General features: G+C 48.2%; 1 protein-coding gene across 27 annotated transcripts in view; it reads right to left on the bottom strand.

The window, feature by feature from the left end:
* Positions 1–25,642, bottom strand: part of OBSCN (obscurin, cytoskeletal calmodulin and titin-interacting RhoGEF) — a 1,809,553-nt gene that overhangs the window by 1,156,004 nt on the left and 627,907 nt on the right. For all 27 annotated transcript variants that reach the window (XM_085628811.1, XM_085628818.1, XM_085628815.1 and 24 more), the window contains 3 exons: positions 25,065–25,337; positions 10,392–10,658; positions 628–894 (listed from right to left, as the gene is read on the bottom strand). In XM_085628811.1, coding sequence (XP_085484937.1) covers positions 628–894; positions 10,392–10,658; positions 25,065–25,337 — 807 coding nt within the window. The remainder of the gene's footprint in view (positions 1–627; positions 895–10,391; positions 10,659–25,064; positions 25,338–25,642) is intronic.

Below are 25,642 nucleotides of genomic sequence, written 5' to 3'. Positions count from 1 at the left end.
CCTAGATTTATGTTGGGGCCTCAACCCCCAGAGACAGACATTGTGGGGGTCAGAGAGTGTCAACTATCTCAGCCTAGAGTGACACTATTTGAATCCTGAAATCTTCAGGGAAGATGTACTGAAAACTCACTGCAAACAAGTTACATTTCATAAGAAAAAACATCCTAACAACTGCAACTTCCGATCCTCATTGCCAGGCAAGGGTGGCGCCAAATATGTCTCAGTGACATCCTGTCCAGGGAGGATTCCATGATTGAGTCTGAGATATGGTACCACGTGTTCAACCTTTCTGCATCCAGTTTGGTGTCTAGAGGAGATTCAAGATGAGAAAAATCTCCATATAGATTTAGCCATCAGAAATGAAAATATTTTAAGAGTTGTTGTGCAATTACAATACAATAACTTAAATAATCCACGCACAAATCCATGAATACCATTAAGCGATTGGTTAATTGCCTGGTACATAGGGCCATTTATGGGCATGGTTTAATTGCTGTGCTTCAGTAAGTGGCCAGTCAACAAGTCACGCCGATAACATTCAAAGAATAAAAAAAGCAATCCTAGTCTTAGTATATTTAGGGATTATGGGCCATTTCAATAAAAGAAATAAAAATACATTGCACTCACCCATGACTTGTATGGAAGCAGAGGTTTGGTCCTCTCCGGAGTCACATGTGTATTCACCTGAATCTTCTGGCTGTGCATCATGAATAACCAGCTCAACATTTGTCCCCACCTGGCTCATCTCATACTTATCGCTTGGATAAATTCTGTTAGGCCCCTTCCTCCACTGCACCGGGACATCGGATTTACTGAGCTCTGCACGCAAGGTGACCATAGATCCTGCCTCCATGCCTTGATTCTGCAGTCTTCTTACAAAGAGCGCTGGCAAGGCTGCACACAATACAGAAAAGGTAATATCTGTATTATGAATGTTCATTGGTGCAGTAGTAGCAGGAGATGCTGATATTTATATAACAGTTCTGTTGAGCCTGAACATAGTCTTTCGAGTGTCAAAAGGCTGTACACAATTGTGGATTGATCCAACAAGCACTGTATCTTTAGGCAAAAAGAGACTGACTAACAAGCACCCAAGTCAAACTTAGACCTTGAAAAATAATAACAAGGGCAAGGGTATATTGTGTATGACTTACAAAACTATGCGCTTGAGTGTTTGCTAAAAGTTTTAAATGTATGCATGCTTACATATATAAAAATACATGTACCTTACACTTTTGCAGCAGGTTTATACTCAGTTTGTAAATACCAGAAGCAGTAAGGTTACTTCACAGTGTAAACTTACTCCAAAGTGTAACTTCCATTTGTAAATCAAGCCCATAATGTCTGTAAGTAAGAAGGGGAACCGTAGAAAAGTGGCAAAGAGCCTGCTTCGTAAATCTGTTGTACCCCTACAAAGTCCAAACATTTTCGAGAGTTGTGGACTGTGGTGGGCACAAGTTGAAAAGAAAGTAGTCCAAGTGATGTACTATTTTTCACTATGTGGTTGGGGGCCCTAATGTCATGCCAGGGCAAAATAAATTGAAATGTGGAAAGAAATGTAAAATCAAACTAACTATTGAATTGGCTTATCTTTCAGAATCTCTGCATGTCTCACCTGTTAATAGTGTTAATTGCTCACATCCAAGATTGAGACAATTCTCAAAGGTACATCAATATGTTACAATATTTTGTGCATCTGAGTCAGTCCTTACTTTTCAACTAGGACTTGGAGAATCTTCCTCTAAGATTGTGCTCTCAAAGATAGAGGATACTTCAATGTAATATTAATTGTGTAAATATTCCTCAATATAGGGTTTGAGTACATTCTTAAATTGTAAATGATCAAGGGTTAGAGCCAAGGGACAGCAGTACTGAGTGTCAGATTTTCAACATATAAGCAGAGAAGGATTGTTAAACTGTGCACAGAGCCTGATTCACAAAGGTAACTTTCACATTTAAGTAAGTTTAAACTTTTGAGTAAGTTTACTACTTTTCAGTATTCACAAACTGCACTTTTGAAGTAACTTACACTTTTTTAGTAAGTCCCTACCTCGATTATTTTATATCGGAGGGTTTTTGAATACCAGTGGTTGGCTATGTGTAGTGGTGGACTTACTACAAAGCTTAAGTTAGTACAAAAGTGCAGTTTGTGAATACCGAAATGTAATACACTTATTCAAAAGCCTAAGCTACTGCAAAAGTGCAGTTTGTAAAAACGCTACATAGTAAACTTTGTAGTACTACAAAATATACTATAAAATGCAATTTGTAAATTAGGCCCTGTGTTTCTCTTGGTGATTAAGTGTGCTTGAAATCCAGAAGTTCTAACTGCACAATGCTTGAGTATGATCAGCCTCTGTTTTGTCAGGTACCTCAGAATGATGAACAACTTTGGATTGTGGGCTGGTTGGCTTGGAAATCCACCATCTTTCATAGGGGATGTAGATATCAGGACTGTGGTGATTTATGACTCACAATTAAGCCTGGACGGTGAACTCCACTCCATTTGCAGAGTTTTCGGCACTCCAAGCTCTGCGGAGCTCACAGAGTGCAGAAAACTCCGCTCCGCATAGTGCAGCTGAGTTTTTTCCCCGCTTGCGCTCAACAAGAGCCTAGGCATTGCCCCCTCCCCCAAGCAGGCAGTGAAGAACTTAAGGGTTTGGATGGATACATCCCTCAGCTTCCAGACCCAAACTAAAAAGGTGGCTGGAACCTGTTTCGGGCTGCTGCGAGGGCTCAAACCCATCGTGGGCTTCTTTGATGCCCCTACCAGGCAGATCATCATTCAGGCCTTGATTATGTCTAGACTTGATTATGCCAGTTGAACAAGTTACTTACCTTCGGTAACGATGTATCTTTAAGAAACATTAGTTAGTTAGATTCCTCACCTTAGAATATCCCCAGGCGTCAGACTGGATCCGGAAGATTTTTCGTCAGCAATACCCCTTGCGCGTCGCTAGGCGTCGTCTGCGGCTCCGCGTCTGTCGTCGGCGTCGTGCGCCGGGATGACGTCGTCGGAGTAATCTAGGGGCCTGAAAAGGATAACCTTAACCCTAGATGTCAGTTCGCAGAATGGGGAGGATGGGTGGGTCGGTGAGGAATCTAACTAACTAATGTTTCTTACAGATACATCGTTACCGAAGGTAAGTAACTTGTTCATCTGAAAGAAACACGTTAGTTAGATTCCTCACCTTAGAATAGATACCCAAGCAATACCATCCCCGGTGGTGGGTCTGCGAACCAAGATCACACCAGAAAGTCCTGGAGTACAGAACGGCCAAAGAAGCCATCCCTCCGGACTTGGCTGTCAAGGCAATAATGCCTGGCAAACGTGTGTAGCGAAGCCCACGTTGCCGCCTGACAGATGTCCTGCAAAGGGACACCCCGACCCAAAGCAGTAGTAGCCGCAGTGGCCCGAGTAGAATGGGCGCGTAGCCCAGCAGGAGGGTCCTTTTTTGCCAAGGAATAACAAATTTTGATGCACAAAACGACCCACCGAGAGATGGTCCGTTTGTGCACCGCTTTCCCCTTCTTCGCACCCACGTATCCAACGAAAAGTTGGTCGTCCACCCGGAACTGCTTTGTGCGGTCCAAATAAAAGGAGAGCGCACGTTTTGGGTCCAGACGGTGGAGCCTCTCTTCCTCTTTGGAAGGATGCGGAGGCGGAAAGAAGGTGGGCAAGGTGACAGACTGCCCAAGATGAAATGGAGTCACCACTTTCGGAAGAAAGGAGGGACGAGGCTGAAGGACAACCTTGTCCGGATGAACAGACAGAAAAGGAGGCTTTGAAGATAAAGCCTGGAGCTCACTCACCCGTCTAGCCGAGGTGATGGCTACCAGAAAAGCAGTCTTAAGAGTCAGAAGACGAAGGGGACAATTGTGAAGAGGCTCGAAGGGAGCGCACATCAGGAATGTCAAGACAAGATTCAAGTCCCACTGAGGCATTACAAACGGAACAGGAGGGAACGTGTGAGTAATGCCCTTTAGAAAGCATGTAACTACAGGGGACTTGAAAAGAGAAGGCTGATCAGGAAGCCACAAGAAAGCAGAGATGGCAGCAAGATAACCTTTCAGGGTGCCCAGGGCAGAGCCCTGCCGGGCCAAAGAAAGAAGAAAGAGGAGAACCTCAGAAAGAGGGGCGGAAAGGGGATCCACAGCCTTTGCTGTGCACCATGCCACAAATTTGTTCCACCGGCAGGCGTATACCGTCTTTGTGGAGGGACGCCTGGCTGCCAGAATGATATCACAGACTTCAGGAGGCAAGTCAAATGGCATCAACTGCCGCCGCTCAATCTCCACGCATGGAGGTGGAGGCTGGACAGGTTCGGGTGGAGGACCGTCCCCTGCTGCTGCGACAGAAGATCCTCCCGAAGGGGCAGTCATATCGGAGGATCGGTCAACATACTGAGTAGCTCGGGATACCAGTACCTTCGTGCCCAGTCCGGAGCCACCAAGATGACTTGGGCCCGGTCGCGCTTGATCTTCTTCAGCACTCTGGGCAGAAGTGGTATAGGCGGAAAGGCGTACAACAGACCGCAACTCCACTCGTGACGAAAAGCGTCGCCGAGCGAGTGCCGCCTTGGAAATTCCAACGCGCAGAACTGCTGACATTGCGCGTTCTCTTCGGTGGCGAATAGATCTAACCAAGGCTCTCCCCACTGCTGAAAGAGACCTTGCGCCACTTCGGAGTTCAGACGCCATTCGTGATCCATCATGCACCGGCGGCTGAGTTCGTCTGCTCTGGCGTTCAGAGAGCCCGCCAGATGTTGAACCACTAGGGTGACGCCCTGGTGTTCCAGCCACGTCCAGAGGCGCAGAGCCGCCTGACAAAGGGTCCACGACCCCACCCCGCCCTGTTTGTTGCAATACCACATGGCGGTGGTGTTGTCCGTGAACACCTGCACGACACTGCCCCTGACAGAGGGAAGGAAGGCTTTCAGTGCAAGCCGGATCGCTCTCAACTCCAACAGGTTGATGTGGAGACGAGACTCCGCCGGAGACCAGAGGCCTCTGATCTCCGCCTCTCCCATATGGCCACCCCATCCCAGGAGGGACGCATCCGTCACTACGACATGCTCCGGTTGGGGAAGGGAGAGGCTTCTGCCCATGACCCAATCGCGGTCCGTGAGCCACCACTGCAACTGCTGTGCAGTGCCCTCCGAGATCAAGACATGGTCGGACAGGTTGCCGTGATGCTGGGCCCACTGAAACTTCAGGTCCCACTGCAGAGCCCGCATGCGCCGCCTGGCGTGATGCACTAGTAGGATGCAGGAGGCCATCAGCCCCAGAAGCCGCAACACTAGCCTGACCGAAACCCAGGATAGAGGCCGAAAGATGGGAATCAGGGCCTGAATATCCCGGACCCGCTGTTCCGGTGGATAGACCCGGAACTGCGCCGAATCTAGAACCGCTCCGATGAAGAGGAGCTTCTGAGAGGGACTCAGGTGTGACTTCGGCACGTTGATGGAAAACCCCAGCAAATGCAGGAGATCCGCCGTAGTCTGGAGGTGGGAGACGACTGCCTGGGGCGAGCCCGCCTTCAACAACCAGTCGTCGAGATAGGGGAAGACTGGAACCCCTGATCTGCGCAGATGAGCTGCGACCACCGCCATCACTTTCGTGAACACCCGAGGGGCACTGGTGAGACCGAAGCGGAGCACGGTAAACTGAAAGTGCTCTGGGCCCACCGTGAACCGCAGGTAACGCCGGTGGGCCGGCAGGACGGGGATGTGGAAATATGCGTCCTGCAAGTCCAACGCTACCATCCAGTCTCCGGGGTCTAGGGCAGCTAGAACCTGAGCCAAGGTCAACATCTTGAACCTTTCCTTCCGGAGGAAGGCATTGACGTTCCGGAGGTCCAAGATAGGGCGTAGGCCCCCTTTGCCCTTCTTGGGAACCAGAAAGTAGTGGGAATAACAACCACGACCTACTTCTGGGCTCGGAACGCGCTCGACGGCCCCCTTGGCCAAGAGGGCCGAAACTTCCTCGTGGAGAAGATTCAAATGATCCCCCGAGATACGGTGGTGCTGCGGTGGCATGGCTGGAGGGGTCGTCTCGAAGGGGAGGGAGTAGCCCCTTCGGACGATTTGCAGCACCCACCTGTCCGATGTGATGGACCGCCAGTGGAGCAGGTGATGGCGAACTCTGCCGCCCACTGGCGTGGAATGGGCCTGAAAGCTCGGACTAGGAAGGTTTTGAGGCGGATGCTGCCGGGGTGGATGTGGACTGACCTCGTCGTCCTCCAGAACCGCCTCGGCGGAAACCACGTCCGCGACCGCGCGCAGGTTGATTCTGCGGCTGGTGGCTAGGCGTACTTGAGGAGGCACCCCTTCCTTGGCCACGAAAGGGGCGAAAGGCGGAAGTGTGCGACCGCGGGGCCGAGAGGCCCAAGGACTTGGCCGTAGCCCGGGAGTCCTTAAAGCGATTCAGCGCACTGTCCGCTTTCTCGCCAAAAAGGCGAGTGCCATCAAAGGGCATGTCCATGAGAGAGCTCTGGACATCACCCGAAAATGACGTGGACCGCAGCCAGGCGTGACGTCTAAGCGCCACTGAGGTAGAAATCGCCCTACCCAGCGAGTCCGTGGTGTCAAGCCCACATCTTATGGCATGTCGCGCGGCATCCCTCCCATCGGCCAGAGCCTGGGTAAGTCGTGTCCGGACCTCCTCCGGACACAGGGGCAGCGCGTCCTCCACCGCATCCCACAGAGAGTGGGAATAACGGTCCAAGAGACAAGCGGTGTTCAAAGACCGCAGGCCCAAACTAAGGGAAGAGAACAGTTTCTTGCCAAACTGCTCCAGTCTCTTGGAATCCCGGTCCGGCGGGGCGGTCGGGAAAGAGGATTGGGAGGTGGAGGCCTGGATAACCAGGCTCTCAGGGGTAGGGTGTTGTGACAGAAAACTGGGGTCGCCCGGAGCAGGGCGGTGGCGCCTGGCGACGTTCCTGTCCACAGGAGGAACTGTGGAGGGCTTGGACCAGGTGCCCTGTAGAACGTCAGTGAGGGCCTCATTGAATGGCAGCAGAGGCTCAGTGGAGCTTGCTGCAGACTGAAGCACCTCAGTGAGGACGTTCGTCCTCACCGCCACGGCAGGTAGCTCGAGCCCAAGGGCTGCGGCCGCCTTGCGCAGCACCACGGAGAAAGCAGCACCCTCCTCCGAAGCCACAGTCGGAGGAGAGATGAATCTAGTGTCTGGCGAGGTATCCAGACCACTGGCCTCCCCCAGTTCATCTGCCCAGTCCTGGGACAGTTGGGCCTGAGTGGCCATAGGATCCTCGGATCCCTCCCAGTAGTCCCCATCATCCGACTCCTGGTGTAGAGGAGAAAGTAACGGAGCCGGGCGGTAGACAAAATGTGTCTCTAGCGGCGCCGAACGCGGCGTCCATCGACGCCGGACCGGCGCCGGGCCCGGAGCGGGACTGAACTGAGGCACGACGTCGAGCGGAGTCGGCGTCGGGGGTGGAACCGGAGTCGACGCCGGCGGAGGAGGCGTGACAAGGTTGACCGGCGTCGACGGGGACTCGAGAACGGATCCCTCGGGCGCTTGCGGCGTCGAGGCCGGAGCCGTCAACGCCGCCGGGGCCGGAGCCACCGGCAGGCAAGGCAGCCCAGTCGGGTCCGCGGGGCCCGAAGGCGCACCAGCGGGTGCCGACGGCGGAGCCAGCTTCCTCATGGCCGAGAGGAAGGCACTGACTTCCACCGGCGTCGCGTCAGTCCCAGGGACCGGAGGGTATGGGGACGTGCGCGGTGCCTGCGGCTCCGCCGGAGCCGCGGGGGTGGAGCCACCCTGACCCTCGACCGAGTCGCGCGACCGGCGAGGGGAGTCCGAAGAGCGATGTCGCCTCTTGGACTTCTTGGAATGCTTCGACTTACCCGAAGACTTGGATCCCGACCACCGATGGTGACGTCGGCTGCGGCTCCGCGACCGATCCTTGGACCTCCTCCTGGACCGGGATTGAGAGGCGCGCGGAGCCGAGTGGCGAATCTCGAGAAGCTTACGGGACCGCTCCCGTCTAGCCTTCGAGGTCAGGGCCTTGCAGTCCGAACAAGACTCCGCGTCGTGATCGAGGCCCAAGCAGTAAAGACACCGGCGGTGATGGTCCGTAACCGACATCAATCGGTTACAGTCCGTACAGGCTTTAAACCCAGGCATCCTACCGGCACCGGTGTCGAGAAACGATCAAAAAGGATCAAAAAAGTTAGTCAAAAATTGACTAAAGGGGTAGCTCTCCCGGATCTGCGCTTACTGGCGCGGAAAAAAGAAGAACTGACGTCAGCGCGCGAGGGCGGCGTCTAAGTACTCCGACGACGTCATCCCGGCGCACGACGCCGACGACGGACGCGGAGCCGCAGACGACGCCTAGCGATGCGCAAGGGGTATTGCTGACGAAAAATCTTCCGGATCCAGTCTGACGCCTGGGGATATTCTAAGGTGAGGAATCTAACTAACGTGTTTCTTTCAGATCACTGTATTTGGGAGCACACAAGACAGAAATACATAGGCTGCAGAAGGTAAAAAATGCGGCCGCAAGATCTCTCCTCGGTTTTCAGAGAGCCTGCTCTGTGACAAAAAAGCCATCCGCTGTCTCCACTGGCTGCCTGTGGTCAGGCGGATTGAGTTCAAGGCTCTTTGTATAGCCTTCCAAGTCCTGAAATCTGCCTCTCCTTGTATTTTGGCCAACCGGTTTCTACCTTATGTTCCCCCCCGCCAGCTCCGTTCCATGGAACAACACCTGGTGGTGGTTCCCCGGGTTAGGAGGGTTCACGCTGGAGGTCGCTCTTTCCGGAACAGAGCGGCCATCCTTTGGAACACACTACTCGCCCACATTTGTGGGCTTAACAATTACCTAGAATACAGAAAAGCCATAAAAACCTCTCTCTTTCCCACACCGTTGGCCTTCCCTGGGGCCCTTCCTTGATCTTGTCCACCTTATTGCTATCACAATATAAGTCTGTGCCTTCTGGGACTGGGGAGGCATGTAAGCCGCCTCTTATCTAGAACAATATTTCACAATTAACATGATTCACTCATTTGTCATCACTATGAGCCCAACTGCAATATAGGGAGAAAGCCTCCGACCAGCTGTCAGAGGCTTTCGCCTGACATCGTAGGATTCAGTCCAACCGCAGTATTAGGATGATGGAGGTCAGAGTAAAACCTGGGGGGGATTCTGATGCGTGAGCCCCTCGGAGCGTCTGAAGCCACTATAATCCCCTAACGAAGGCGGAGCTAGCCTCGGATCCACCATCGAGATTATGGTGGCACTTTCCGACAGCCTTTTCACATCAGCCTTTCCGACATGGAAAGGCTGTCGGAAACTGTCTTCCGTTATAGGGCTTGGGGGGCTCCTATGGTGGCCCCCTAAACATTCCTGCAGCATGTGGCAGATACTGCATGGTGCCTGCCACACAGTGTAGGGATGTTTGAAAACATCCATTTTCCAATGGCAGGTTGTGCTGCAGGGCTTTTCTGCTCACTGCACAAACTGTCATTGGGAAATGGATGATTACGACCGCACTAAATATGGTTGGTGGGTTCCAGACCGAAACAGTGTCGGGCAGATGCAAGTCTGCCTGACATCATAATTAGCCCCTTTATTCATGTGTAAGGTAGCTGGAGGGGTGAATCCCTTCTAGGTGGACCTAATGGCAACCTTCATAACATAGGTTTGTATCCAAGAAGGGTACATGCACCCATTGTTTCAAGCTTTTATGAGCAAACATTACAACTTTTTCCTTGCATAAGTCACACTTACACAAGGAAAAAAATCAGAACCCTGTTTGACATTATTTCACAAATACAGTATATCAGTGCATATTTGCGAGCTGAAATATCACAACAATAGAAGTTCTGACAAGAAAATAGAGTTTTCAGCAGTCCTACTTGACAAGTTATGGAAGTTCTGAGAATAGCTTTAGGTGATTTGCCCATGCAATGGAGATGAAACCCCCCCCCCAAAAGAACTGCACCTTTGTGGGCATTCTCTGCCCGTCTAACCTTACACCTATATGAAACTAATATAGGTGGTACATTTTGTGTGAGAATGGAAGACTTGACACAAAATAACATTGTCCGTATAAAGAAGAAATTTAAAGTATTTCGCTGGCAAAATGTCACCAGTTTTCTAAATCGGAGAGTACAGATTTGTGTGCTGTGCAAAAAGGACTGTAACTCAATGGAAACACACTGCTGAAGGGATTCTAAAATGTATTTAACAGATTAACTGACAGTTATTGATTGAACATTCAAATTAGTTTAAATTTAAAAAGAGACAGAAACCATTAAAGCTGATATTAAAAAGACATAGATGCCTAACTTATTCAGTAAAGTATGCAATCTGGCAGCCTAACAATCAGAGAATTTTCTGCAGGCATGCAAGAAACTACATGACTTACCAGTGACAGTTAACACTGCTCTGGTCTGCTGATGACCATTGTCACAGGTGTACTCTCCAGAGTCTTCTGGCTTTAGGTTATGAATATGCAAAGTGTGGACTACCCCAACATGAACAATTTCATACTTCAGACTTGGAGAGATTGGCAGCGAGTCCTTCTTCCACTGCACTGGGACTCCGGGAAGGGACAGCTCACACTGTAGAAGAGCTGTGGTCTCTTCCTCAAGTTCCAGGTTCTGTAGCTCCTTGGTGAAGACAGGAAGTGGTGCTGCAATGATAAAATGAAATTCTGGTGTAATATTTTAGCATAAAACGAGTTACCCAAATAGATTTTTTTATATTAAAACTTAGATCATTGTTTCAGTAAATAAAACAACTTAGAGCACACGTTTTTTAAATAACAAAGAAACAAATTTGCACTTTAGTGGCAGATTTACAGAAACGTATCAGATTTGTTGATACTTTTTATTGTAGACTACAGTTTGAGTTTTCTAATATGCTCGATATCCTTGACAATTTCTTGTCCAATACAATTTTACACTAACTTTATTGCACTCAAACTCTACTTTCGATGGAAGGAAAAGATGATGAAAATAAGGATGTTTGATGAACAGCATAAAGGTAATCCATGTGGAACGGTGAGGCTGGAGTTGGAATATGCTGAATTTAGAATGGAGGACCACGAATGAAGAGCTAGTACCATAAACCTTTTTTGTTCCATTGGCTGAGAGGCATGGTATGATTTGCGCTCTTGTTGTACTGTAGTCTGTTAGTGTTGTAACGCCCTGAACGTCTCAGGATCGTTTAACAGACACGACAATGAGGACGCAACCACTTGTGAAGGGTTAGTTCTTTTAATGAAGGCAAATAAAATACAAAGAACAAACAAAAGTTATAGTCACTGGAATCCTCCAGGCTAAGTACGTTACCAGCCCACAGCACGGATGGTCCTAACCGTCCTCTGCATATACGCCGATCCCGGCGTATGCCAACAGAGGGCAGAAATGAAATGGCCGACAATGCCAATCGGTAGGCTGTGAGGGGCACGAAGAGTGTTGGGGAGAATCGAGGAGTCAGGGAAACACCCAGCCGGGGTCTCTACCTGAAGGGAGCAGCCGCTCAACCTCTTCCTCAGACTGCACCGGGACGCGGAGTCACCTCCTGGTGATGCGTCACCGATACCCCAATCACAAGCAAGAAGACTGAACCGAGAGCAGCCGCTCGATCGATCCTGTGGACTTCCGAGTCTGTAACGCGGCAAACACCTCCTGGTGTGCGTTACAGCTGGCAGTCCCTGTGTCTCTGGTCGGGCTGGGAGTTACGACTCCAACCAGCAAAAGCGCCACTGCGCTTGGACTCAGCCGAGTCAAAAAGCGAAGCTCAATGGTTGACCGGTAGAGCTTCCGGGTCCTTCACAGGTGACGATGGGGCAAGACACGGCCCAGGGAGTAACGACTCGACCTACCTCCGTTCTTGCCTTACTGGAGCACCACTCCGGAACACTGCTCTTCACGAAGCAGGTACGTCGGTGTAAACACAATATCCGACAGCCTTGTACCTCCCGGTTCCTCCCTTTATAGGGCGTGTTTTCCTTGAGTTATGTAACAGCTCTCCTGTTTACATAAGGGCGTGTTTCCCTTGAGTTATGTAACAGCTCTCCTGTTTACATAAGGGCGTGTTTCCCTTGAGTTATGTAACAGCTCTCCTGTTTACATAAGGGCGTGTTTCCCTTGAGTTATGTAACAGCTCTCCTGTTTACATAAGGGCGTGTTTCCCTTGTATGACAGGAATTCTTGACAGTACATCCTCCCTCTCAGCGGCTCCCCACGGGTCCAGCGCTGGCAGGAAAACGCCGATGGAACAAGGAGACCAAGCGCGGAGCATGAACCCCTTCAGCCGGTTCCCATGAATGCTCCTCCGGGCCATAGCCTTTCCACGCAACCAGGTACCACAGCTTCCCCCTGCGCCATTTGGACGCCCGTATGCCCGACACTTCATACTCCACCTCCGACTCCACGCATACCGGCCTAGGTGTCCCAGACGGCTTGGAGGGTGCTGGTTTGAGCAATGATACATGAAAGACAGGGTGTATCCGCAATGACTGGGGCAAGCACACCTTCACGTTCACGGGACCCATACACTTGGTAATTCGATAGGGGCCCATGTACTTGGGATGGAACACACTGTTCTTTCGAAACCTCATGTTTCTTGTGGATATCCAGACGTAGTCTCCAGTGCGGTACAGTGGCCCGGGCCTTCTCTTCCTATCTGCCGCAACCTTGTATCTTCTCTTGGCCTCTATTAGGACAGCCCTTGAGCGCATCAACGTGTCTTTTATGTGTGCCACCCTGTCCGCTGTGGCGGGAATCCTGTCCTCTCTGAACGGATGTAGAAATGGCAAGAACCTGGGATGTTGGCCATAGTTGCTATAGAACGGAGATGACTGTGTGGAGCTGTGAGTGGCGTTGTTATAGGCTATCTCTGCAACCCATAGCAAGTCGACCCATTCTTCCCTGCCCTGGTCCACAAAACATCGCAGATACTGTTTGAGCGTTTGGTTCAGGCGCTCGGTTTGGCCGTCCGTTTGAGGGTGGTAGCTGGTGGACAGGGCGGTCTTAACATGCAGCGCAGTGCACCAAGTCTTCCAGAATTGCGCAGTAAACTGCGACCCCCGGTCCGACACGATCACCCCAGGTAATCCATGCAGTCGTGCCACATTCTTTAGGAGTAGTGACGCCAATTCCCCGGCCGTAGGGACTCTCTTGCAGGGGATGAAGTGCCCCATTTTCGTCAAGTAATCCACCACCACCAGTATTGCCGTCATCCCCTGGTCTACCGGTAGGCCCACCACGAAGTCCAGTGATATGCTATCCCATGGTCTATCCGGGGTCGGAAGTGGATGTAAGAGCCCTTGGGTTCGGCCATGGTCGGCCTTCATGGTAGCACACGTAGGACACTCCTGTCCCCACCTCCTGACATCCACTCTCATGGTTGGCCACCAGAAATGCCGTCCCATGCTAGCCACCGTTTTTTCAAAGCCCAAATGACCTGCGCATGGAGAGTCATGGCACCAGATGAATGCTTGTTTCCTTAGCCTAGGCGTGGGTATCAATAGGCACCTGCCCTTCAGGGGTATCCCGTCCTTCAGCTGCCATTCTCTGTGACTGAGGAGCCACCTCCGCCATGCGAATGACCTGATCCCTCTCTTTATTCCCCTCAGGAAAGTATCCGGTTGGATAACCCCCAATACCATCCTCGGGGAAATGATGGAACGCTCGGTTGCAGGCAATGGTTCCTTAACTGCAGATTGACGGGACAGGGCGTCCGCCTTCCGGTTTTCCGTCCCCGGCCGATATGTGATGCGGAAGTTGAACCCCGCAAAGAAGATCATCCACCGCAGCTGCCTGGGAGAAAGGTGTCTTGTGGCCGTCATGAACTGTAGGTTCGGATGGTCCGTGTACACCGATACCACATGTCTTGCCCCCATCAACCAATGCCTCCATTCGGTGAATGCGTCCTTGATTGCGAGAAGCTCCTTCTCCGCAATATGGTAGTTGCGTTCGGCGTCGTTGAGTTTGCGGGACATGTACGCAACGGGATGAAGCACCCCTGTGTCGTGGTTGCGTTGGGACAAGATAGCCCCCAGCGCCACATCCGATGCGTCCGCTTCCACCACGTAGGGGAGATCCGGATCGGGGTGAGCCAACACCGGCGCCTTACCAAAGGCGCTTTTCAGGGCCTCAAAGGCTGTGTTCGCTTCAGGGGACCAGACAAACTCCTTGGACGTCCTCAGTAGCTGTGTGATTGGGGCCACCAATCCTGAAAATCCATCTATAAACCGCCTGTAAAAGTTGGCGAAGCCAATGAAACTTTGGACGTCCTTCACACTTTGGGGCACCGGCCATTCTTTCACCGCCTTGATCTTTCGTTCTGCCATCTCCTGTCCCTCTGGACTCAGCATCACTCCGAGGAATTCCACGGATGTGACGTTGAAGTCACACTTGCTGAGTTTACAAAACAGCATGTTTTCCCTCAGCTTTTGGAGCACAGCTTTGACGTGGTGTACGTGCTCCTCCACACTGGACGAATAGATGAGGATGTCGTCGATATATACGACCACGTAGATATCCAACTCCTCTCTGAATACCTCATTCAAAAAGTACTGAAAGGCTGCCGGGGCGTTGCACAGACCGAACGGCATGACGAGGTACTCAAAAAGGCCGAACCTGGTCTTAAAGGCGGTCTTCCACTCGTCTCCGTCCGTCATGCGCACCAGATGGTATGCCCCTTTCAAATCCAACTTGGTGTAGATACGAGCTTTCTTGACCTGTTCCAGAAGTACACTGATGAGAGGCAAGGGGTACCGATTTTTTATGGTTATCGCATTCAATGCCCTAAAGTCCACACAGGCTCTCAGCTCCCCATTAGCCTTCGGGATGAAGAAGAGTGGCGAGGCGGCCGGAGACTTGGACGGGCGGATGAATCCTAGCTTGAGGAGTTTATCCAGGTACCCCCGGAGATGCACGTTTTCAGGCTCCGTCAGGGCATACAGCCTGCCGCTGGGAACGCTGGCCCCTGGCACCAGGTCGATCTGGCAGTCAAACTGTCCATGTGGTGGTAGCACTTCCGCCTTCACCTCATCAAATACATCCTCAAAACTGTGATAAGCCTGGGGGAGAGCCACATCTTTTTCTGCCGCTGTAGCCACCGTCTGACTCCCGCTCTCATCTGCGTCAAGGGATTCCGTTCTTATTCCACAATGCAGGATGCAATACGGTGACGTCATTTCGATGCGATGTGTTGGCCAATCCACAAAGGGGTTGTGTTTCTGTAGCCACGGCAATCCCAATATGACGCCATATTGGGGCGCTCGGATGATGTTAAAATCGATTTGTTCCAAATGGTTCCTCCCATATCTCATCGGAAGGACCCCCGTGTGCTGTCCGATGGGCCCCGTCACCAATCGCCTTCCGTCTACCGCATAGACGTCTTCGGGTACTGCTTTGGGAAGAAGCACTAGCCCTAGCCTGCATGCCTGGTTGTGGTCCATAAACATTATGTAACATAACAAGGGTACCCCTAATCTAGTTTCCTATCTTAGGGTATTAAGGTAAATACTACTGAGAAAATATATATAGGAAACAATTGTTAAAATAAATGTGGCGATGTACCAATAGACCAAAATCCAGAGTCAAGCATAACTATCACACCTGAAAGTTCAATTAACAATTCATTCTTTAATATTTTTGTGAAGTTATATACTTTTTTTTTTTTTTTTTTTGGCTTTTCTTTTTCCTTATTTATCCAACACAATATTCATGTACGTGACATTATGACATCCTAACATGATATAGCAGATTTATACAGGATTAATTCATGATTTACAATTTATCAGACATTAATTTTTTCTGCTTTCAATTGTGTTGCAAAATATCAAACAAAATTAATACATAATAAACATGGCTATTTTCATATATTCCAGTCTACGCGCGTTTCGGCGATCAGCCTTCCTCAGGCAGCCATGATATTCAAGAATTCCTAAAGCATAATAAAGAAAAAGAATAATCTATGACCAATTGAACATCTACCGCATATTCAAGTGCATTTTATATTAAAAAATGGCCCTATGTCGACCCTATACATATATACATTTATACATTTATATACATTTCGATCTCATCTTCCTATTTACACATTGATGTTTTAGATAATAATCATCTCAGATCAAAAAACCAAGTGTGTCTCAATCAAACATTTTTACAGTTGTAATCCATTCCCATGGCTTATGCTAACGACAAAAGTATTGCACCCATAGCAACTAGTGACCCAGTAAACCTAGTGTGCCTCAATTAAGCATTACTATAGTTTTAGTCTATTCTCTTGGTTTGTGCTAGCGTCAGAAGTGTTGCGTCCATGGCCACTAGTGACCCATTAGAGATGATGAATAATATCATATCAGTCGCTTCATATGCCTAAAAACAACTAGAGACTTCAACATAACTTGTAAACCCAACCAACTGTTAGCTTCGTACTAGGCTGTCAGTGTTACCTGATGAGTATTGAATGTATCTGCTATCAAGGTTCCCTCTACGTAGCAGATGTTCATCGCTATATTTTTGGTGGCGTTTTGAATAACCGCGTACTATATATCCATACGTTTTTGTCGGGGTTGTTCTACTAAGAAATGACCGAAAAAACAGATTGGTATAGTATTTAACACCAGAATGAAACCGAAGGTTACCTATCTGGATAACTCAAAAGCACTTACTTAGAGCAACAAAGTTGTTGTACGCGTCTTATCGTGTTGTTCTGAGTTCAGCTGAGAAAATACAGTTGGAGTGGCTCCCTTCAGAACTTGCAGCGTGTTTACGCGGGTTCTATTCAGGGAAATATAACAAGCGATGTGTTTTAGTGCATTATCGTCTAACCTTGTTGCTATAGTTTAAACCTGTGCACACGCGTTAATCTTCTCTTACCCGGTCAAGTCGGTTGTTTTTATTTTACGCCGCTAGTGTCGTCTTAGAGGTTCAGTCTTCCAGCAACGTATTTGAAGTTTAGCGATCGTGCTCAGCCATACCTAGGAGCATATAATTGATGTTAATCAATGTGCTCCACTTCTGAAAGTTTTAGTTTGTTGCGTTACGCTCAAAAAACGCACAACTAACTCCCCGTAGTAGTCGCGTAGCACTCACCTCGCCTTCAGAGTCCTTTCTCCCCGTTGCCAGCCAATCATTAGGGTAGAAAGGGGACTGGTGATTGTAACGCTGCATATATACTCAGACATGCTCAACCATTGGTCAGTTCATTGTGACAATTGCAATCTGATCGGTTGGCAATCAAACCTCCATTTAGCCAACTAAAGGGCTTGGGAATGGTCTATACAGATAGCAACGGATTTTTAATGCGTTCATGGCGTTATTGTAGTCCATAAAACGCTCAATTTAAACTCTCTAGTTATATGAGTGAATAAACCCATCGTTCGCCGCTATTTATTTGAACCAAAATCGACATCAAAGGTTACAAGATGTTCACTGGCTAAAACAACACTAGTTGTTATATCGTATGGCTTGACTCCATGGTATCTCACTGTTCAATCCTCTCTTATAGGCGTCCAGTGAGAATATCCAAAACACTTCTCTCCTTTTTCGGATCTCAGTGCCTTGTGTTCCGCTCATGTTGATTTTTTCAAGGATCAGCCATCGTATGTCTTTTGTAGTGTGTCTGTGCTCGATAAAGTGTTGAACCAATGGCGCTTGTACCTTCTTATTTTTAATCGCTGACCTGTGTTCCGTCAAGCGAGTTGCCATCGACCTTGATGTCTCCCCTACATATGGTTTTTCGCAAGGGCACAGAATGGCATAAATAATGTTGGTGGATTTGCAATTGGTTAGACATTGTAAGTTTATTTTAACTCCATTTATGGAGTATTGTCTAACTTCCAGAGCTGACTCACAAGCTAAACACGACCTGCATTTGAAATTTCCTTTAACAGGCGGTAGGCCATCGATTGTGGTCTGGATAGTTGTAGATATCTGTTTTGGCATTCGTGATCTTGTTACTAGATCTTTAAGATTTTTATTTTTGCGATATGCAAACATTGGCCTCGGTAACTGTTCTGATTCTGCTCTTGTCGCATTTAAAATATGCACTACAAAAGACATACGATGGCTGATCCTTGAAAAAATCAACATGAGCGGAACACAAGGCACTGAGATCCGAAAAAGGAGAGAAGTGTTTTGGATATTCTCACTGGACGCCTATAAGAGAGGATTGAACAGTGAGATACCATGGAGTCAAGCCATACGATATAACAACTAGTGTTGTTTTAGCCAGTGAACATCTTGTAACCTTTGATGTCGATTTTGGTTCAAATAAATAGCGGCGAACGATGGGTTTATTCACTCATATAACTAGAGAGTTTAAATTGAGCGTTTTATGGACTACAATAACGCCATGAACGCATTAAAAATCCGTTGCTATCTGTATAGACCATTCCCAAGCCCTTTAGTTGGCTAAATGGAGGTTTGATTGCCAACCGATCAGATTGCAATTGTCACAATGAACTGACCAATGGTTGAGCATGTCTGAGTATATATGCAGCGTTACAATCACCAGTCCCCTTTCTACCCTAATGATTGGCTGGCAACGGGGAGAAAGGACTCTGAAGGCGAGGTGAGTGCTACGCGACTACTACGGGGAGTTAGTTGTGCGTTTTTTGAGCGTAACGCAACAAACTAAAACTTTCAGAAGTGGAGCACATTGATTAACATCAATTATATGCTCCTAGGTATGGCTGAGCACGATCGCTAAACTTCAAATACGTTGCTGGAAGACTGAACCTCTAAGACGACACTAGCGGCGTAAAATAAAAACAACCGACTTGACCGGGTAAGAGAAGATTAACGCGTGTGCACAGGTTTAAACTATAGCAACAAGGTTAGACGATAATGCACTAAAACACATCGCTTGTTATATTTCCCTGAATAGAACCCGCGTAAACACGCTGCAAGTTCTGAAGGGAGCCACTCCAACTGTATTTTCTCAGCTGAACTCAGAACAACACGATAAGACGCGTACAACAACTTTGTTGCTCTAAGTAAGTGCTTTTGAGTTATCCAGATAGGTAACCTTCGGTTTCATTCTGGTGTTAAATACTATACCAATCTGTTTTTTCGGTCATTTCTTAGTAGAACAACCCCGACAAAAACGTATGGATATATAGTACGCGGTTATTCAAAACGCCACCAAAAATATAGCGATGAACATCTGCTACGTAGAGGGAACCTTGATAGCAGATACATTCAATACTCATCAGGTAACACTGACAGCCTAGTACGAAGCTAACAGTTGGTTGGGTTTACAAGTTATGTTGAAGTCTCTAGTTGTTTTTAGGCATATGAAGCGACTGATATGATATTATTCATCATCTCTAATGGGTCACTAGTGGCCATGGACGCAACACTTCTGACGCTAGCACAAACCAAGAGAATAGACTAAAACTATAGTAATGCTTAATTGAGGCACACTAGGTTTACTGGGTCACTAGTTGCTATGGGTGCAATACTTTTGTCGTTAGCATAAGCCATGGGAATGGATTACAACTGTAAAAATGTTTGATTGAGACACACTTGGTTTTTTGATCTGAGATGATTATTATCTAAAACATCAATGTGTAAATAGGAAGATGAGATCGAAATGTATATAAATGTATAAATGTATATATGTATAGGGTCGACATAGGGCCATTTTTTAATATAAAATGCACTTGAATATGCGGTAGATGTTCAATTGGTCATAGATTATTCTTTTTCTTTATTATGCTTTAGGAATTCTTGAATATCATGGCTGCCTGAGGAAGGCTGATCGCCGAAACGCGCGTAGACTGGAATATATGAAAATAGCCATGTTTATTATGTATTAATTTTGTTTGATATTTTGCAACACAATTGAAAGCAGAAAAAATTAATGTCTGATAAATTGTAAATCATGAATTAATCCTGTATAAATCTGCTATATCATGTTAGGATGTCATAATGTCACGTACATGAATATTGTGTTGGATAAATAAGGAAAAAGAAAAGCCAAAAAAAAAAAGTATATAACTTCACAAAAATATTAAAGAATGAATTGTTAATTGAACTTTCAGGTGTGATAGTTATGCTTGACTCTGGATTTTGGTCTATTGGTACATCGCCACATTTATTTTAACAATTGTTTCCTATATATATTTTCTCAGTAGTGTGGTCCATAAACATGCCAGTGGCCCCTGAATCCACCATGGCCACAACGGGTATCCACTGGTCATGCACTCCCACGTGCACCGTGAGAAACAGGTGTCGTTGTCCCTTAGTGACCGAGTTGGAAAGTGAAGGGATGGATGAGTGACTCCGAGATGCCCCTTCTCTGGTCTTGGAGTCCTCTAGTTTTCCGCCGGTATGTCCACCACGGCTGTTACCGACCGGTTGGCCCGATAACGTGACGTCTTCGGTTTGGCAGGGCATTCACGTACGTAGTGGCCTTTTTTGCCACAATATAGGCACAATCCTTGTTTACGGCGTGACTCTTTCTCCGTGTCTGTGAGGCTCGCTCGTATTGCGCTGATGTCCATGGGTTCTCCCTTGGATGCGGTGGAAGTTTCAGGACTTCCCACCGTCACATAGGATGGAAGGGATTTTACTTTTCTCCCATGATCCCCCTTTCTTTCACTTAGCCTATGTTCCAGCCGTAATACCAGGTTGATAAGGCCCTCACATGTCTTGGGTTGAGGGTCAATATGAGCCACGGCGTCCTTGAGCTCATCGCACAGCCCTTGATGGAAGAGCGCCGTCTGTTTAGCAACAGGCCACTTGGTTTCCGCAACCAGCCTTCGGAACGCGTTGAGATACTGCACCAGGTCGTTGGATCCCTGTCTCAACTCAAGCATTTCACGGTCCGCCGTGTATGAGTCAGCCCTTCTGTCGAATACCTTCAGGAATTCCTCGCGAAAAGCACCCCGAACACATAAGAGGGGGTCGTCCCTGCTCACCAGAGGTACGGCCCATTGTGCCGCGTTTCCAGCCAAATAGGATATAAGGAAAGCCACACGAGCCTGACTCGTGGGGAACGCCTTTAGTTTGCACGATAAATGTAGCGCCACTTGTGTGAGGAATACCTGCACTGTGTTAGGATCCCCACTGTACCTCTCTGGTGTTGCCAAGGGGATGGCTACCGGCATTTCCACTACTACCGCAGGGGTCTGGTTCGTGAGGGAGGTGCTGGGCGTGAGCGGGTCCAATTGGATAGCATCCAGTCTGGCTTTTACATCGGCTGTTTCTTGCCTAGAGGCAGCCACTTCAACTTGCATGGCCGCTAAAGCAGCCAGCACATCATCAAGTGTTGCCATGTCTGTTATCGACCGGGAGACAGTTAGTGTTATTAAGGTCGGATATTTTGTAACGCCCTGAACGTCTCAGGATCGTTTAACAGACACGACAATGAGGACGCAACCACTTGTGAAGGGTTAGTTCTTTTAATGAAGGCAAATAAAATACAAAGAACAAACAAAAGTTATAGTCACTGGAATCCTCCAGGCTAAGTACGTTACCAGCCCACAGCACGGATGGTCCTAACCGTCCTCTGCATATACGCCGATCCCGGCGTATGCCAACAGAGGGCAGAAATGAAATGGCCGACAATGCCAATCGGTAGGCTGTGAGGGGCACGAAGAGTGTTGGGGAGAATCGAGGAGTCAGGGAAACACCCAGCCGGGGTCTCTACCTGAAGGGAGCAGCCGCTCAACCTCTTCCTCAGACTGCACCGGGACGCGGAGTCACCTCCTGGTGATGCGTCACCGATACCCCAATCACAAGCAAGAAGACTGAACCGAGAGCAGCCGCTCGATCGATCCTGTGGACTTCCGAGTCTGTAACGCGGCAAACACCTCCTGGTGTGCGTTACAGCTGGCAGTCCCTGTGTCTCTGGTCGGGCTGGGAGTTACGACTCCAACCAGCAAAAGCGCCACTGCGCTTGGACTCAGCCGAGTCAAAAAGCGAAGCTCAATGGTTGACCGGTAGAGCTTTCGGGTCCTTCACAGGTGACGATGGGGCAAGACACGGCCCAGGGAGTAACGACTCGACCTACCTCCGTTCTTGCCTTACTGGAGCACCACTCCGGAACACTGCTCTTCACGAAGCAGGTACGTCGGTGTAAACACAATATCCGACAGCCTTGTACCTCCCGGTTCCTCCCTTTATAGGGCGTGTTTTCCTTGAGTTATGTAACAGCTCTCCTGTTTACATAAGGGCGTGTTTCCCTTGAGTTATGTAACAGCTCTCCTGTTTACATAAGGGCGTGTTTCCCTTGAGTTATGTAACAGCTCTCCTGTTTACATAAGGGCGTGTTTCCCTTGAGTTATGAGTTTGAGTTTGAGTTTAAAAGTATTTGTAGAGCGCACTTTCACCAGCGGTTTCATGGCGCTGTTACAGTCAGATCTCCAGAGTAAAAAACAGCAGAGGTAAGAGAAGAAGAGGAAAAACATGAGAGGATTAAAAAGCTTTGGAGAATAGATGGGCTTTGAGCTTTTTCCGGAATTGGGGATAGATAGTAAGGGATCTAAGCTCTAAAGGAAGAGAATTCCATAGAGCTGGGGCAAGGGTCGCAAATTTCGATCCTCCCCACTTCTTCCTCCGGAAACGAGAGGCTGTCAGTAGGAATAACGAGGATGAGCGTAGTTCCCTGGTTGGAACATAGGGAACGATTTCAGATGAAATAAAGGCCGGAGCCGCGCCCAGTCGAGATTGAAAAATGATGGAAGCAAGTTTAAACTGGACGCGTTCGCGGACAGGGAGCCAGTGTAAGGATTTGAGTAGGGGCGTTACATGGTGGGATTTAGGAAGGTTGAACACCAACCGTGCCGCCTGGTTCTGGATCAGTTGCAGACGCCTTAAGCTGTATGCAGGAATACCTGCATACAGGGCGTTGCCATAATCCAGGCGGGAGATGACCATTGCCAGGATGATCAGTTTTAAGGCATCAAAAGAAAAGAAGCGAGATACCTTACGAATGGTGCGTAGAAACAGGAAGGAAGAAGACACCACAGAGCTAACCTGGGAGTGAAGAGTGAGCTGAGAATTAAGTTTGATACCTAAGGTTTTGACTGAGGCAGAGGGAACCGGGGGAGAACCTAGGGAAGGGGGCCAGAACAGTGAAGACCAGGGACTGGAGGAACCACCTGTCAACACCAGCTCGGTCTTATCTGGGTTGAGTTTCAAGTGATTGTGGTTCATCCAGTCCTGGATAAAAATCATAATAGACTGGAAATTTAAGATAGAGGCAGAGGAAGAAGATAGGTTAAAGACAAGTTGGAGGTCATCCGCATAGTTATATACGCTTACCTCCATTTGTTGTAATGAAAAAATAAGGGGGGCAATATAGAGATTGAACAAAAGAGGTGAGAGAGAAGAACCTTGGGGAACCCCGCACTGAACTTTTCGGAAGTCTGCAGTGAAATCACCTAGTCGGACAGCCTGGGTGCGGTCCCTCAGGAAGGAGGACAGCCACACCAGGGCTGTACCCCCGATCCCCGCCGCCCCGACACGGGAAAGCAAGATAGTGTGGTCTACCGTGTCAAAGGCGGCAGAGAGATCGAGGAGAACCAAAGCCTGAGCCTGGTTGGTATCCATTCCCTCCCTGAGGTTGTCCAAGACCGAGAGTACTACGGACTCCGTAGAGTGGGCGGGGCGGAAACCTGCTTGGCGAGAAGCCAGAACCCCATGCTCCTCCACAAAGGTGCTCAAAGAGCTGGTAACGTGACGTTCGAGCACTTTGGCCGAGAATGGTAGGAGTGAGATGGGGCGGTAATTGGCGAGGACCGAAGGGTCAGCGCCGGGCTTTTTTAAGATGGGTACAATAACAGCTGTTTTCAGTGAGCTGGCTACAACCCCTTGGGAGAGAGAAGTGTTAAGGAAGTGGAGAAAGGGGTCTGGACAGGTTGTATAGATGTAGCGAAGGATGTGCGCGGGGCAGGTGTCCAATGGGGATCCTGATTTAACAAGTGGAATTATCGAAGTCAAGGATTCCTTAGTCAAAACAGCTCTCCTGTTTACATAAGGGCGTGTTTCCCTTGTATGACAGGAATTCTTGACAGTGTGATGTTTGCCCTGTCTTAGTTCAGGCCAAAATAAGCACAATTATTATTAATGATGCTGGTCTAAATTGAGATCCTTATACTTACTGTTGTAAGTAAACTGCTAACACAATTTAGTTTCTCTGAGTTCAAATTATTTTGTTTGGTTTCTTTAGTTTACACACTCAAAACATTTAAGTGGAGGCAAGGCACTTATCAATGTTTAATGTGGCTCATATATTTTGTGTGTTGTCCATTTATTTACTGCCCGGAAGATGAACCTGGTGCAACATTACAATCTTACCACACATTTATGAACACCATGTATATTTTAAACTTTTAAATTATCCTGTCGCTCTGCAGAGTCGCTGCCAGCTGAGGTATGAAAAGTCTGATAACCGAGTGGACAGTTTAAGCATGGATAGCAACAGCTGTCATGCCGGTATCTGGTAATGAATTGTAATTTTGCCATACAGCTCCTTGAACATGATGGAGCCAAACGGAAAACTTACAAAGCCTATTTTATTTTCAAAAAGAAAATCCCAAAGCGGAATTTTCATTTTGAAAATAAAAAAAATGGCTTCCTTGCCATGGGAATTTCCTCTCGTGGCAAGGGGGGCTCACTGCCAGGTTTTACCCGGTGGTGACGAGCATTGAAAAGTGGCTATATGTCCATATATCTAAATTAGGAGAGTGGACATACAGCAAAACCTCCAACAGCCCTTAGTCCGTTAGGCCGTTGGAGGAGATTGACCATGTTTTTAATCAGGTGGATCCATGCCTTGGTGGGAAGGGAACTCCTTCACCTTTACAACGGAGTTCCCTCTCCACCAGTAAATAAATCGGGCAGCCAAAAAACTAGGGTTGTTGAGTGAATCCCCTCAGAATGTGTTGGCATGCAATGAGGTGAGTAATGAAATCACACTTGTCCCATGTCATGCTCACTGGGAAAACGGGAAAATAATGTGGTGTGACACGTTGCATTTGCACCCAACAGCAGAAGTGAAATTAAGGCTTTCATACATAATCAACTAAGCAACCACCAAATGTTAACATTAGTCAGATGATCACCTTTTACTGTTAGCTCTGCTGTAGATGTATATGGTCCCACTCTGAAGGCCACAGAGCCCGAATCATCTTGTGTGACCTGCCGTAGCCTCAGGATGTGCATTTTGCTATTTTCTACAGTGATCTCATTCATTTCATTGCTCTGCAGGGGGATATCTTGGAGACTCCATTCAATGTCACGGGCTCCCTCGTGGGACACCTCACACCTGAAAATGGCATCTTCTGAGGCAGACACTGACACGTCCTGCAGTCCAGTAACGATGGTGATATCTGGTTCTATTATGCCATGGGAAGTAAAGAAGAGGATGTTAGATTAAACCATTCAAGGAAGGTTCCGAAAATAAACAAAACTCACTGCAAACTGTTACATTTTAACCAGATTCCTATTCAAAACGAGGCAATAGATGTCGTAGAACTGAAATGTATTCCAAATTATAGCTACTAAACACCTTCAGTTCTAGCAAGGCCCCAGCATCATTTTGGAAAACTGAAGTTCAATCACCTATTCAAATGGCATTCTTCTCTACTTAAAAAGTCAGAACACACCTTCTGCCACTTTGAAGAAGACCAATACAATTTTA

This window comes from Triturus cristatus, chromosome 10 (assembly GCF_964204655.1).
Source record: "Triturus cristatus chromosome 10, aTriCri1.1, whole genome shotgun sequence".
NCBI classification, from domain to species: Eukaryota; Metazoa; Chordata; class Amphibia; order Caudata; family Salamandridae; genus Triturus; species Triturus cristatus.
The sequence above is the reverse complement of the archived record's forward strand: the minus strand, read 5'-3'. Positions and strand labels throughout refer to the sequence as shown.